Source organism: Fundulus heteroclitus, chromosome 13 (genome assembly GCF_011125445.2).
Source record: "Fundulus heteroclitus isolate FHET01 chromosome 13, MU-UCD_Fhet_4.1, whole genome shotgun sequence".
NCBI lineage: Eukaryota > Metazoa > Chordata > Actinopteri > Cyprinodontiformes > Fundulidae > Fundulus > Fundulus heteroclitus.
This window is the reverse complement of record NC_046373.1, coordinates 14,232,676-14,248,337: the sequence shown is the minus strand read 5'-3', so window position 1 is coordinate 14,248,337 and position 15,662 is coordinate 14,232,676. Positions and strand designations below refer to the sequence as shown.

General features: G+C 44.0%; 1 protein-coding gene across 2 annotated transcripts in view; it reads left to right on the top strand.

Annotated features, from left to right (window-relative positions):
• The window catches only part of LOC105930411 (ankyrin repeat and IBR domain-containing protein 1), a 29,585-nt gene extending 15,654 nt beyond the window's left edge, over positions 1 to 13,931 (top strand). The window contains exons 5-21 of one of the 2 annotated variants that reach the window (XM_021319512.2): positions 1,575 to 1,766; positions 3,503 to 3,620; positions 3,712 to 3,932; positions 5,197 to 5,285; positions 5,370 to 5,514; positions 5,605 to 5,765; positions 5,997 to 6,085; positions 6,339 to 6,466; positions 7,000 to 7,134; positions 9,131 to 9,217; positions 9,295 to 9,361; positions 9,450 to 9,595; positions 9,683 to 9,861; positions 10,684 to 10,735; positions 10,869 to 10,925; positions 11,077 to 11,200; positions 12,452 to 13,931. In XM_021319512.2, coding sequence (XP_021175187.2) covers positions 1,575 to 1,766; positions 3,503 to 3,620; positions 3,712 to 3,932; positions 5,197 to 5,285; positions 5,370 to 5,514; positions 5,605 to 5,765; positions 5,997 to 6,085; positions 6,339 to 6,466; positions 7,000 to 7,134; positions 9,131 to 9,217; positions 9,295 to 9,361; positions 9,450 to 9,595; positions 9,683 to 9,861; positions 10,684 to 10,735; positions 10,869 to 10,925; positions 11,077 to 11,200; positions 12,452 to 13,770 — 3,309 coding nt within the window. In that variant the 3' untranslated portion in view covers positions 13,771 to 13,931. Of the gene's footprint in view, positions 1 to 1,574; positions 1,767 to 3,502; positions 3,621 to 3,711; positions 3,933 to 5,196; positions 5,286 to 5,369; positions 5,515 to 5,604; positions 5,766 to 5,996; positions 6,086 to 6,335; positions 6,467 to 6,999; positions 7,135 to 9,130; positions 9,218 to 9,294; positions 9,362 to 9,449; positions 9,596 to 9,682; positions 9,862 to 10,683; positions 10,736 to 10,868; positions 10,926 to 11,076; positions 11,201 to 12,451 lie in introns of both variants that reach the window. The other variant, XM_012868616.3, reaches the window with a different exon arrangement.
• Positions 13,932 to 15,662: the final 1,731 nt, after the last annotated feature.

Below are 15,662 nucleotides of genomic sequence, written 5' to 3'. Positions count from 1 at the left end.
AAAACTCTGAAGCACCTTTCGGAGTTTGTCTCGACCAGCTTTGAACATCTAGAGGATGAAATTTCTGCTTGTTATTCTTTGCAAAAATAGCTCAAGTCAGTTTGGTTTAAGATAAGATAAGATAAGATAGTCTTTATTGATCTCACAATGGAGAAATTCACTAGTCACATCGGCTCATACAAGAAGGTGCAGAGTAGGGAAGGGAAGGTGCATTCAGTTATATACAGTGAATCTTCATATATACAATGGATCAAAAAGAATACCAAAAAAAAAAAAAATACAAAAAAGGAAATAGGAATGATGATGTCTTATTTACATTCTTAGTGGTCTCTCTATATATAAACATATCTATTTACTTAAATATATACATATATCTATGCGCCTACATACATACGTACCTACGCGTATATATGTGCATATACATACGTGCATACATTTGTACATACATACATACATACATGTGTACTGACTTATGTTCAGGTGGTGATAGCAGCAGAAGTCACTACATCAGGATTATTGCACGGGTTGTAGGACAGTGTATTAATTAGATTATTGCACATTAGTTATTGCACATTACTTATTACAGTTATGGTTACAGTTACAGTGCAGCATTGTAAAATCTGATGGCAGCAGGAATGAATGACCTGCGGTAGCGCTCCTTTTTACAGACAGGATGTCTAAGTCTGTCACTAAAGGAGCTGAAGGGCTGTACAATTAATCACATTTGCAATATAATCGGAAATGTAGAAAATGCAGTTTCCAAATCGCAGAGGTCTGCAATTTTTGGCTATGTAACAATTAATGGATAAGACGTGTCCTTTAGGTGTCGGTAAAATGTTTAAAGTGGGATTGCCTCCACATGGAAGTGAGGAGAGTTGTAGAAGTGAGATAATGTCAGTTTATATAATCAATATTTTTTACCAGAGACTTTCAGGAATCTCACCATAGCATTAATTAGCGGCCAAACTGTTTAATACATAGACTTGTTTGTTGCTTCAACAAGGATGGATGTCCAACTCAACAAGCTATTCTCTTGACTAATAATATTCGGAGCTCATATTCTGAACTAAAAACAGTTAAATTTCTAATTTCAAATAGTCCTCATATACAAACATCTTTATCTAAAGGCAATTTTTGTTGCTTGTGGGTAATGCAGAGAAAAGTCCAAATGAAATTGCAATTATGGTTGAAATATGTCACAGTTTTGATTTTTGGCAAGATTGTACAGTCTTAGTTTAGTTTCTGTAACTATCAGTTCTTGATCTTGAGTATTGTCACACATTTGGATTAAGATTTGGTCTTTCTGGGCCATTCTAACACATGGATATAATTTGATCTAAATAATTTCTTTTTTGTGACCTGTCTAGCAGTGTAGTATTAAGAATTGTCTTAAAGCCAAAGAGCGAGGAAGTAGAGGTTTCAAACTAGCGTGGACCACATCTTAACAATATTTTTACTGCTTTTTATAGCAGCTACCTCTACATTGTCTTTAACCTTTGTTGAAGGTTAAATCCACTGTCATGCATCACCTTCTTATTACCATCTCTCCTCTGTTGTTGTTTTTCTTCCTCTAGCTGCTGATCCAGAGCGAGGCCGATCTCTTTGTGGAGGACGAGGACAAGCTGACGCCGTGCGACCACGCCGAGCGGCACCACCACACCGACTTGGCACTCAGCTTGGAGTCACAGATGGTTTTCTCCTCCGCCTCGGCTCAGCAGTCGGGCGGAGACGCACACGGTGAAAGCCGCCTGCTGCAATACAAGGAGGTGAGACCACAGTCGCGAGATCTGGGGGAATCCTGCTGACTCGAGTTATTTTTGCTCCTTTGTTGTACTTTTCAATTACTCTGAATGAAATGGGTTTTAGTGAGGTGCCTATTTTTATCGGAATTGCACACGCGGGTGAAATGATTGATGTGATGACAAATAAATAATCTGTTTCCCTTTTTGTTGTTTTGCTCATTTCACCTAGTAGCATAGACTGTGTGCTGATGTTAATTTAATGTTTACCTTGTAGATATGACTTTATGTCAGTAACATAATACATAAACTGAGAGGGAATTTCAACAGCAACAATAAAAAGAGTTGGGCTGCTTGTGTGTTTAACATGTCAACACAGAGTATAACTAGATATGGCCCTGCTATAAATATATTTTGTGCCAGCAAGTAATTTATTGGCATCATTGGCTAAATATGATGAGTCACATTTTCATTGTGGTTGGAGATGCGTCAATCTATCGGCTAGAGGTTGAAATTGGCCAATATTCCCTTTATTGTCAGTAAGTCTAAAACTGAAAATGTGATTTATTTACTTTTTGTTATTATTAAATGAACCAACACTAAGAACTCCCACTATTTTGCTCTATAACTAATTGTACAATTTTTTTTTTACTTTTTTACTGTCGTAAATATCAAATGATGGTTAGGTTCATTAATACATCATTGCTAATTATCTTGCATTCCTTCATTTTCTGTTGGATTCATAACTAATACCTTTATCAATGAGCCTACAGCACAAATATTTTTATTCTCTTGTGTGTCTTTGTCCTTGGAGTTAAAAACCGTAATCGATCAAAGTTGGAGTCAGCAGATTAGATCTAAAAGGAAACTAAAAATCAGTATCGGTTAGGAGAGGCCTGGTCGGTGCATCTTTAATTAGAATAATTCATTTCAATTGCAGCTTTTTTATCTTCTTTTATCTGGCATGCAGTGATGTCAAGCTAAAAAACTCAACAGAGAAGAGAAAGTGATGTTTTGTCCTTTCATAAATTAGATTTTAAGGCATCAAATATCATGGAATAGCAAAAATAGAAAACTGGGGGGGGTACCTCTAATAAAACCATGATAGGGCAAAAGGTAAAAAAGAAAATACATTTGCATTTAACTATTGGTTAATGTCTTAAAGCTTTTATTCAGTTTGATAAAAGTGACTCGCTCAGTTCTGTGTTTAATTTAGTGGTTAAAAAAAAACATGAGAACAAAGAAATATTGTGGTTTTAGAGAAAAAAGTGATTAGTATCACCGAGATTACAGACTATTTGATTAAACACTGTAACACAGTGAAGACAACTAAATTAAAGTTAAAAAAAAAAGAGCTGAGAACAAACAGTGTAGACTAGTCCAAGATATATGGCGTCTCTGATAACGCAGACGTTTGAATTCGTCGACAGAACTGAGTTTCTTTCCAGAGGTTATTGTCTAGTAAAGGTCAGGGATTACTGGTTCTTAGTGAGCGGCAGATCTCTCATCCTGTTTCTCAGCCTCCTTGCTTATAGGCGACCAGCGCAGTTGTATAGCAGCAGCAGCTGCTGCCAACAGATACCGGTTTGATCTTTACTCATGCAGCCAAATCCAGGCTAATACCTCATCTCTCCATCCCACCGCCACATCCGTCCCTTTCTTCTGATTTTTTTTATCACAGTTCATTTTTTTCACCAGTAAAGGCTGGCCTGATTGTTTAATTTGTTTCTCCTGAATATTTCTCTCACTCTCTGTCCTTTCAGCCTTACGAGGGACTAAAGATTCAGGACCTGCGGCGACTGAAGGACATGCTGATCGTAGAGACTGCGGACATGCTGCAAGCTCCGCTTTTCACCGCTGAAGCCCTCCTCCGAGCGCATGGTGCGTTTGTCGCTCAGCAAAAAGAACATATTCTTTTTTTTTTTTATTATTTCATGGCGGTAAATGTGTTTCTTTTCTGCGTTTGTCTCAGATTGGGACAGAGAAAAGCTGCTGGAAGCCTGGATGTCTGACGCTGAAGGCTGCTGCCAGCGCTCAGGCGTCACCATGCCCACCCCGCCACCCAGCGGCTACAACGCCTGGGACACCCTGCCGTCTCCCCGCACGCCCAGGACCCCACGCTCACCTCTCACGCTCACCCTCACCTCCCCCACCGACAGCTGCCTCACACCGGGAGAGGAGGGCTTGGCCACGGTGAGGAAGGAGTTCAGTAGGAGACCGTGGGAAGCAAACTTAGCATCCCGGTTGGGGGAGCTGCGTTTGTGTCGGCCATGTTGATGGTTCGGCAGAAGCAGAGGGTGCATACACAGTCTCTCCTGCAACCTCACTTCTTTCTTTTCTTTGCACTCTTACATAATCACAGGCTTTAGTCGACGGTTGTTATTTTTAGGAAGTTCAAATTGCAGATTCAGGGCTAATAATTTATCGACCAGAACATCGACTGAGGTGAGACTGTTGTGAAAGTTTTCAGACCTCAGATGTCTTTTTACGGTCTTCCTCTGTGGTGTTCACACCCATTGAACTTTTAACATTTTGTCACAGTACAAACCCAAACATCTATTGCTTTTTATTTTAATTTATGTGGCTGACAAACACGGAGTAGTACAAAATTGTGAATGAGACCTTTTTCAATATTTCTTTTTAAAACAAATTCTGAAAATTGTGGAAAGCATTGGTGTGCAGACAACCACAGCTCAGGTTGGACAATGTTTGGAAAACTATTATTTGTGTATTCCACAAGAAAAGAATGGTCTCAAAAAAGCAATTGATGACAGGAAGCTTTATGATTTGCAGCTGTAATTTGTAATTTTATAAAAACTCTTCCCCCTGTGTTAAAGTGAGGACTGTCGAGCATCTTGTACAGTTATACTCTGGTGTCGGTTTCAGGGATTAAGGAAATACTAAGTCTTTTAAGCAAATCAGCATCAAATTAATATTAGTGTCAGGACTTTCAAACAATTATTCAAACGACTGTGTGACTTTATTCCCATGATGTTCTTTATTCTTGTACACCTAATTTTATTATTTTATTCTTGTGATTTCCAAAAACTGAAAATTTGTGTTACGGTCATTGGTAGATTAAAGAAAACAAATCATTGGCCACGGAGAAATAAATTTCAACAAAAAACCTCAGAAATTTTAGATTAATTTAGATATTTGCGAGAAAAAACATGGATGTTTTCTAATGTTGAAAAGTCGTACATTTTTGAGAAAAAAAAAACTTTTTTCCATGATTAAAGGCATAAATCTGCTATATTAAAACAAGTCTATCTCTGACATTTTGGCTCATCGTTTGGATCATCTCCCGATCCCCACTCTAGGAACCCCTGCATCAGAAGATGAATTGAACAGTTTTAATAAACTTAAATGTTAGCAGGACTGTGTGACCACATGGATAGAACACCAGTAGTTAAACAGAGCAGCTGATTGTGACTTTTTTCCGTTTTTCTCCCTGCAGTGCGGCATCTGTCTCTGCTCCATCTCAGTCTTTGAGGACCCCATTGACATGTCCTGCGGTCACGAGTTCTGCAGGTCCTGCTGGGAGGGGTAAGGCCCTTAGTGCCACTGTGTAGCGCACATATAAACGTACGGGCGAAATCAGACCTACCTTTTGCCCCTTCTTCCCTTCAGGTTTCTAAACGTGAAGATTCAGGAAGGCGACGCCCACAACATCTTCTGCCCTGCCTATGAGTGCTACCAGTTGGTACCGGTGCATGTGATCGAGAGCGTGGTTTCTAGAGAGATGGATCAGCGCTACCTGCAGTTTGACATCAAGGTAGAGACCAAAGCTTTTGCTCTGTTTTTCTGACGCTTATCGTGCCCTTATCTCTTCTTCTGGATCTCTCATGCTTGCCTGTGTTTGCAGGCCTTCGTGGAAAACAATCCATCCATCCGCTGGTGTCCTGCGGCTCGCTGTGAGCGCGCAGTGAGGCTAACCAGGCCGGGCCCCGGAGACAGCGACCCCCACAGCTTCCCCCTGCTACCATCCCCAGCTGTCGACTGTGGGAAGGGTCACCTGTTCTGCTGGTAAAACACCGTGATTTATTATTCTACAGGCATGGATGCACACAAGGAGTCCTCAGAGTCTACATTAACATGGTTAGAAAGGCTATAAACAGACTGGATATCTAAACATGATGTGACCCACTTTCCCCTTTTTCTTCTGTATTTTAAAATGACAAGCCAGTTTTGTCTTATTTCTCCGTGCTAAGGGTTTTTTTTTTTTTTTTTTTTTTTTTAAACCCTCCATGTCTGCAGGGAATGCCTCGGCGAGGCCCATGAGCCATGTGACTGTCAGATGTGGAGAAACTGGCTCCAGAAAGTCACAGAGATGAAGCCTGAGGAATGTAAGCCCATCCCTTTTTTTTTGTTTTTTTTGTTTTTGTTTTTTTCCAGGAACTTTCAGTTACCGGGAATCCTTTGCCGCTGCACCACAACGAGTCGGTTTACTGCAGCTGTCAGATCTTCCCTACCAGGAAGTCTCCTGTATATCTTTTTTTAACAGCCTGGCAGGTGTCGCTGACATTCGCTGATTGTTTTGTCTGAATGCGGCCGTCGGACGGCAGAAATGTTGCCAACGTGTTATTTGTCGCACAGTAGCCGGAGTGAGCGAGGCCTACGAGGATGCCGCCAACTGCCTGTGGTTGTTGACCAACTCCAAACCGTGTGCCAACTGCAAGTCGCCCATTCAGAAGAACGAGGGCTGCAACCACATGCAGTGTGCCAAAGTAAGCACCAAATTCTCTGACGTGTCCGTCGCTAAACATGTTAGGAATTATACAAGGAGAGTTTATAACTCTCTTTATGAGGAACAGGGTTTGGAAAAGTCTAGAATTTGATTTCCAGATTCTCAAGGTCTGGATAAGTATGGAAAAACAATTTAAGACGTAGGAGTAGGGACATCAACTGTATTTCCAGACTTTATTCCCTCCATTGTCTAAATGTTATGCCCTTCTTTTCCATTCTTCCTCCTTTGTGTTCTTCCTTTCTCCTTCTGTCCATCTTTCCTTCCTCAATCCCTCCCTCGCATCTTTGCTACTTTCTTTCTTGCCGTCTTGCGGTTTTTCAACATTCCTCGTTCAAACCCTGCCCCCCTGCTGTCATGTAATTTCAAACTTCAGTATTTCCTTTTACAAAATGAACGTAGGAGCTTAGAGTTTTGGAAAGTTTAGTCTGGAAGTTTTTCCTGTTTTAAAAAAAAAACTGTACAGGAATCCAGTATGAAATCCTTCCTGCTGCCTTTGTCTCTCTCTCCCTGCAGTGTAAATATGACTTCTGCTGGATATGCCTGGAGGAGTGGAAGAAACACAGCTCGTCCACGGGAGGCTACTATCGTTGTACTCGCTATGAGGTCATTCAGCAGCTCGAAGAGCAGTCCAAAGAGATGACTGTCGAGGTAGAAGAAACAACACTCTTAAATGCTCTTTTCAGGACCGTTCCCAGCAGAATATCTTTGCCTCAGTGTGCATTCACCTGCTCGCATTTCCATCTGCAATAGCAGAACCATTACTCTGCTTTGGCTTCTCCCACACCAGATTAAGAGAGCACCACGGCATTAAAGATTAAACATGTTGTGGATGGTCTTTGCTCTCTCACAGCTTTTGTGCAGGGTGTTCTGATGTGCATCAACGACGCACTTCCTGTTACTAACAAAGAAGTAGAAGAGTTTGAGCATGCAGAAAACAGTACAAGATCACGGTTTTAATGAATTATTTTTGGCGTCGGCACATCTGGACGCTAAGTGTAGCACCAAATACCTCAGCGGCATCACTGATAACTAATCCAAGATGTGTACCTAGCAAGTCATAAGGGAAGCCGAAGCAGGACTAACCACGCTGGCTAAATGCTAATTATGCCCACATTGCTCTGGCTGCGCTCAAAAGTCATTAATTGCCATTTTATGCAACACAGCTGTGACACAAATCCGTTCTAGGAGGGAAAACAATTATAATACGATTTTACAATGGGCCAGGATGATTAATGAATAGCTCCAATCTTCAGAGCCTCGCTTTGATCAGCTGACAGGGATCAGTGAAAAAGAAATGTGTGAGCAGGATTCCTTCTTAGTGTTCTCGCCACCAAATGAACACAGACCATTAAGTCAGATTAAAGATATTGTATAAAGTCTGCTCAGCTGTGCACAGCAATCTCACAGGCATCATCTCATGCTGCTGAAACTGGTGGTGGCGGAGCAGAAACATCCCATATTTACAGGAAAGGTCCAGCGATCGTGATGTAACCTCGTGGTGGATTCAAACGTTTGTGGAGTTCCTGGTCCAAATCCAGTGTTTTTATAAATGTATTTATAGTTTTCAGAGTTAAACAACCAAGACAGAAGAAAAAAAAATAAGCAAATACAACAACAAAAAGTAAACAAGCACAACAATAACAAAAATCAAAAAGACAACAGTGTCAGCTTACTGGAAAAACTGGTAAAAGAGGATAAAATATGAACTTGTCAAACCGTAGAGCATAATAAAGCACGACACACGAGTCAAAGGGAGCAACAGACAATTCTGGAGACATTGTATCAAGCAGTTCACCATAAAAAAACGGAATATCAATAAAAAATGAAAGCAATAAATGATAATGACAGTAATAACAACAATGATGAGTAAGAAGAGAGAGAGAGAAAAAAAGTACATGTCCAAACGTGTACCACACTTATTATAACCCATTATTTTGAATGTATCTATTAAAAGGACCCCCACACATCAAGGAACTTATGATGGTTGTCTGACAAAGAGTATCGAATTTCTTCGAGATAGATACAGGACACCATATCATTGAGCCATTTCTTAAAGCAAGGAGGGGGTAGAGGATTTCCATTCCCGCAGAATAACCCGTTTTGCAACCACCAAACCAAACATTAGAGCCTGCTGCAGAGACATGGGAAGAGTAGGTGAGAATTTAGAGCAACCCAAAATTATCAAATGATTATGCGGATATAGAACTTTGCCATAAGCTTTACTATAAAGTTTAAATATTCTGCACCAGAAGTCCTTAAGCTTTAGGGCAGGAGCAAAACAAATGGCCCAAAGTCCCATCATCTGATTTACATTTGTCACATATTGGTGAGACACAGGGAAATAACTTGTTAAGTTTGGTTTTTAGAAAAGTGCAGACGATGGATCACTTTGAATTGAATAAGTTGCAATCTAGAGTTAATGGAACAGGTTTTGATTCTTGACAAGCTTAACTCCCACAGCTTATCTGAAATTTCATCTTTTATATGATTAGTAGATGGAGATGCAGTCCAATTCCAGTGTTAATAGGACTTTACGTTCAGATGCCTCAGATTTTTGTGTATTATACAGTCCTCGACTTTACCGTGAATCCTGGCCGGCGTTGTGTGTTTTTATTTAATTTGTTTTCACTTGCTTGTTTTCCAGGCTGAAAAGAAGCACAAGAGCTTCCAGGAGCTGGACCGTTTCATGCACTACTACACTCGCTTCAAGAACCACGAACACAGTTACAAGGTAGTAGACGCCCGCTTTTCCCGGTGAGCTTCCCGAGGCGTCGGGCTGCGTTCAAAGCGTTTCTTTCCATATCTCAGTTGGAGCAGAAGCTGCTGAAAACGGCGAAGGAGAAGATGGAGCAGCTGAGCAGAGCCTTTATTTGCCGTGAGTCTCCATGTGCGTTTCCTGTCTGGATGCCAGCACCAGATGGACGAACGCCCCGGAGTTAAACGGGTGTCTTTTTCGGCTACAGGTGAGGGCACGCCCCCCGACACCCGTTTCATCGAGGACGGCGTGACGGAGCTGCTGAAGACGCGGCGTGTGCTGAAGTGCTCTTACCCGTACGGCTTCTTCCTGCAGCAGGGCAGCACGCAGAAGGAGATATTTGAACTCATGCAGGTAATCTGTCTCAGTTGACTAAACGGGAGACCTTCCAGGAGGTCAATGAGGGGAGACCTGATCTCGTCCCGCTGTCTCCCCCCTCAGACCGACCTGGAGATGGTGGTCGAGGATTTGGCTCAGAAAGTCAACCGGCCGTACCTCAGAACGCCGCGGCACAAGATAGTCAGCGCGGCGCGCCTGGTGCAGCAGAAGAGGCAGGAGTTCCTGGCGTCTGTGGCCCGCGGCGTCGCTCCCAACGACTCCCCCGATCCTCCCCGCAGGAAGTAAACAAAAGCTCTGCTTATTGACACTGTTGTTGTTGCTTTAATCTTAAATTCACCGGACAGACAGTGACCTGGACACGGACCTGCTGAACGGTCCTTAAACTCTGGAATTTGATTCCAGTATTTTCCAGATTTGGTTACATACAGAAAAGTAAATTTAGAGTATAGGAACATGTTGATTTCCAGACTTTATTACCTAACCAGTGTTTTTCCCATACGTCTCTGTCCTTCTTACCTTTCATTCATCCCTCCTTTCTTCATTCTCTTTCTCCTTTCTTAATTTCCATTCCATCCCATCTTCCACCCTTTAACTCTGACTTTGTCCTCTCTTCCTTCCTTGTGTCCTGTCTTTCTTTTCTTTTTTCTCTTGTGCCCCTCCTTCCTTTCTGGTGCTATTACTCCTTTTTTTCTTCATTCTGTCATTTCTTTTTTCTCCCATCTTCCCTTTCTTTATTGTATCCTTCCTTTGCCCCTTGTGTCCTACATCCCATCTTTTTGTTTTTCTTCTATCATTCCTCCTTCCCTTCCCTCTTGTTTGTTCTCTCCTCCCACCCTTACGTTCCCCCCTTTCTTGTGTCCTTGTTGCCCTCTGTTCTTCTTTGGGTCTTTCCCTCTGTATGTTCTCTCCTTCCTTTCTTCCTTCCTCTCTTGTGTCCTATTTCCCTTCCTTTCTCTGCCCCTTTCCTCCAGTTTTTTTTTTTTTTTTCATCTAGAAATATCTGCCATAATTCGTAGAGAACTTTGCTATCTTGGAACGAACCTTTCAGTCTGAAACTACATGAAAAATGTGTTGAAATGTGGCTATAAATCTGTGTATTTCAGTTACCCTGGAGGATCCTGGGACTGGGAGTACCTTGGCTTTGCGTCACCTGAGGTAGAAACATTTTACACATTTCTGTTGATCTACTGTTCAGTTCATGCTTCCTAACCCTACCTTTACTGACCCGCTGGTGCATGAGGTCCTAAAGCATGAGCGCAGCTGACATGGTGTGCTTATGTGTGTTAAGATGGGAAGCCGTCACTCTGTTCTGGGAGCAGCCGATCACAGAGAGAGGCAGTCGCAGGTAACGCAGCATAGTTCCCCGGCATAATGTGCAAACGCATGGCCTAAATTTTTTTGCCTCCCGGGACTGCACACCTGCTCATAATGAACTACTTTACGGGACACCTGTCCCGAGCCGCTTTCTAACGGCCTGAGGCGACGGCTCTTTGCAGGATTACGCTGACATCCAGTACCGGCGCAGACACCGACCTCGACGCAGAGGAGACATGCTGAGTCTGCACAACCTCAGAAGCAGCAGCAACACGCCTGAGGCCAGCAGGAGGAGCGACAGCACAGGTCCGGCCGCGGCTTCGAGGCGTCCGTTTATACGGCGCCGTGCACGATTGTTATTCACATTAGAACCACAAACTTTAGTCTACTTTTTAATTATTATTTTCTTTATTTGATTAGAGTGAAGGCATGGGTCAACATGAACTAGTGCATAACTTATTCAAGGTTTTTCAACATTTAAAATAAAAAAAAAATCTTTAAATATTTGTCCGTACATATTCAGCATTCCAGGGTCAACATATTAAATTACCTTTTCGTAACTTAAACTCATAAAAAGACTGAAGTTCTTTGTAAAATAGCTCAAACTCTGTCAGATTAGATGTAGAGCATCAGTGAGCATTAATCTTAAAGTCTTGCGTCACATGGCTGGTTTTTGCTCTGATTGTATGTTTCGGGTCGTTGTCTTGCTGGAAGTTGGAGCCCCGTCCCCAGGCTCAGTCTTCAGGTTTTCGGCCTGCATTGTCCCGTGTTTAGCTCGATTCATCGTCCGATCAACTCTGACCAGCTTCTCTGTCGCTGCTTTTTGGTCTCATCTAAACAGAGCAACTTTGTGTTTGCTATGTCTCATCCAGGTGGCCTGTAGAAAACTGCAGACGGGGCTTTTTATGACTTCTTCCTTCCATGGCACTCCATAAAAAGACCATATTTTTAGTGTTGACAGATTATTCCCACCTGAGCTGTGGATATGTGTAGCTCCCCCAGGGCTACGATGGCCTTAACAGAACAGCTGGATTTATACTGAGATTGAATCCAAGTGGACGTATTAATTAGGCGATGCTGAAGAGTCAGTTCTGGGTTTTATTTGAGTAAAGGAGGCTGAATATAAATCCAGGCCACACCCTCTGCCATTTTTTTTTTTTGTAATATATGTGGAGGGATGTTGGTCTTTCACTTGAATACTCTGAGGTTTGTAGTTTTTAATATGACAAAATGTAAAAAGTTGATAGGTGTGAATATTTGGCAACACACTGTATATTTTACAACAATTTTTCACTCTTTTTATTTATTTATTTATTTTTTATTAGGGGTCAGTTTCCTGATTTTGATGAATACTCATACAACTTCTATCCCTGCCTCTGTATAACTGATTTGTCAGCGGCAGCAGACAGCCAGCAAATACGTTTTTACTTTATTGCTCCATCAATCTGGTCCGATCGAAGATGCTGGGATCACTTGGATCAGTTTATAATCCGGTCGAGCGTAGCCGACCTCGTTTTACTGTGATTTTATTTTATTTTTTTCTTTTGTCTGTTTCAGATCCCACAGAGAGGACTGAAGGTCGCAGAAGAGCGCTGGGCTCCCTCGACGAAGACGACCCCAACATCCTCCTCGCCATCCAGCTGTCGCTCCAGGAGTCCCGGAGAGAGCAGGGCCTGGACGGAGGAGCAGAGCTGGAGCACGGGGGGCAGGAGAGGAGGTCGGCCACCGCAGGAGATCTGGCCGACGTCGCTTTGCACTCCCTGAACATGGAGGATCCTCCGGGAGCTCGAGGCTCATCCTTCCCCACGTCCCTCCTGGATCCTCCGCGACCCCCAAACAGGACAGATTCCTCCTCGCAGCCCTCCTTACTGAGCTCCCTCCCCCTGCCGCCCCCTCCTCCCACCCTCAGCGCGGAGCTGCTGGAGCTGGGAGACAGCCTTATGAAACTGGGGAGCATCACCGCTCCTTACGGCGTGGACGCGGAGCCCGCGTACAGCCGCAGCGCGCTGACCGCTCCTTACGGCGACCAGAACACGTCGACGCCGCATGTGCTGGATCATATCGCCATCACAGATCCTCATCGTGACGGCAGAGAGCAGAGCTACTGCACCTCCTCGGCCTATCCAGCCGAGGGGGACCACACCGCCTCCTGTGCACCGGACTGCACTCATAACCCCTCACACAGTCTGTGTAAGCAGGATCTTGACGACGCAGACTGCTCCTACCAGCCAAGTAGCTCCTACACCGCAGAACATCCCTCCACCTACGCTCTGGACCAGCCTCCCAGGTCAGAGCCTCAGCCTCCGGTCCAGTTGTGCCTCCCGTCGCCGGAGCAGGAGCCAGACCTGCTGCTCTCCCCGGTGATCCCACCGGGGGGCCCCTTCACCCCCAGCGACCCGCAGAGCCTGGAGGCTTTGGACCCCACGGCGAGCGCCCAGCTGCTGGACAACATCATGGCCTGGTTCAACAACAACATCAACCCCCAGAACAACCCCCAGAACCTGGCTCTCATCCCCTCCCCGCCCACCACAGAGACGGACTCCTCCCCCGACACGCACACCGAGGCCGAGAAGGACGCCCCGGTCTGGCAGCCCCTGGAGGGCGGGCCGGAAGCGGCGGGCGGCGGCGAGGCCCCGAAGAGGTCGAGGCCCGACTCTCTAGAGCTGGAAAACAGAGACGTGGGGGAGGAGGGTGTGAGCGCGGGGTGTGTGTCGGACCTGTCGCTGGACGAAGAGCACACACACCCGCGGTCACACAGCCAGCGCGGGGGGGGCGGTCACCCCGAGACGGCCGCGGAGAGGGAAGCAGACCCCGCCCCGCAGGTAGGGGGCGGCGGGTCTCCGCAGGAGTGGGAGGAGCAGGAACACTTGGTGTGACGGCGGGGAGAGGCCGGAGAGAAGGACAGACGGTGTTTGCTGGCTGTACCATACTGTATTTAAAGATGATGTCACTCACAGGTTGGACGTTCAAGTGCTTTCTGTCCGCTCCAGGAAACGGGCAGCGAATGATTCATTAAAGCAAACGAGTTTTGAATGACGCGAAAGAAAAGCTGTTGAAATCAGAACACACACACACACGAGAACCGCTTCATGGTTTTATTTCTGTGGTCGTTTATCCTCCCTGCTTCTCGGATTTATTTATTTATTTTGGGTTTGTCACGGATGAAGTGTTTTGGTGCTGCGATCCAAACTTGCCTCACGTTTTAACACTCGGAGCCCGATGGGTGCGCCGTACAATCAGAGGGGCTTGCTTCAGATTCCCGTGCCTGTTGTTGGTGCCAACACACCGATCGCTCCCCCGCCACTCTGACCGTCGAGTTTCTGCTGCAGTTTAAAGTCCAGTCCCTCCTCGAGGGAAGGTATTTGCTCAAAGGCACATCAGACGGATCATCCCAGATGAACGATAGGTTCAGTGCATCTGGAGAGTTTGCATACACTCATCACGGAGGTCAGCGTCATCCTCATTTGGGGACTTTATCGATTGTTTACTTTCCACTTTAGAATGATTGTACGTCTAACACCTTAAATTATTGTTTTAAAGAATTGGAATAATAAGTTTGAATTTATTGGAGATTTTATCCACAGCACACATGGTCAAAATTATAGATACAAGCTCAAATATGTACGTACACCCCAATATTATCAAGGGTTGGCGCACATTAATCAACCTTGTGCAATGTAAATGTCCCGTTTAGTTCAATGTCCCTTTGCTCTTTTTGCAGCCATCGGCAAGATGTTGGCATAATCCTGGCTGTATTTTCGATTTAATGAAACAGTAGCGTTCGTTATTATACATATATTTACCGTATTTTTTGGACCATAAGCCGCACCGGATTATAAGGCGCACCAAATATTCGTCCCAACTGTGTAATATCACTCCACCCCTCCACATACAGAGCTCACTTCTGAGAGGGAGAGCTATCCGTCTCTGTTGGGAGGACAGAATAGTAACATAGTTATAAGGCCAAAATAAACTTAACTTTTATATTGAATTAACTTACTAGGTTTGTTGTTGCTAGCGTGTTACTCCGGGCACAGGCTGCCTTACATAAATGCACTTCTAGTTTAGACATTACAGTCAAGCAGTCTTGTAGACAGTTCAGGGGTCCAATCAGGTAGTGACACTGTGTACCATAATGCTCCGAATATCCATTCAGCGGAGCGGCTTCGTTGCTAACCAAAGTCGTACTGAAACATTTTAACAGATTTTTGAGCACATTGTACCACATAAACTCAGTCAGTAAGCACAACGGTAATCATATATAAGGTGCAACATAAATTTTTGAGCAACATTTTAAGATTTCAGGTGCGCCTTGTGGTCTGAAAAATACAGTAGTGTTAAGGGCTGGTTCATTATAGAAGCCTGATGTCGGTATGCTTAATCCTTTTCAGATCAGTGTGTAGGATTGTCGTCCGATTGGACCATAGAGCTTTATCAAAGTTTCAACTTCCTAATAATAATTTGGAGGCACTTCTATATCATACACTACTACTGTCTACTGAAGAAGGGGAAGCTGTCTCACAGCATGATGCTACCACCACCGTGTTTGACAGTAGGTACTGGGTTCTTAGGTTGAAAGCCTGATCTGGATTCCTCTGAGCATACTTCTCGTCATCGTGGCCAAATGCCTCCTGGAAATATTTTCTCCTAAAGACAGAATTTCAGTAGAAGAAGAGAAACCGTTCTTTCGGGGAAGTCGGGTTGTTCTTTAACACCCTAAAAAATTTCACGCTCTCTGCAAAGTGACGATTTTAGGCCAGATAAAGTC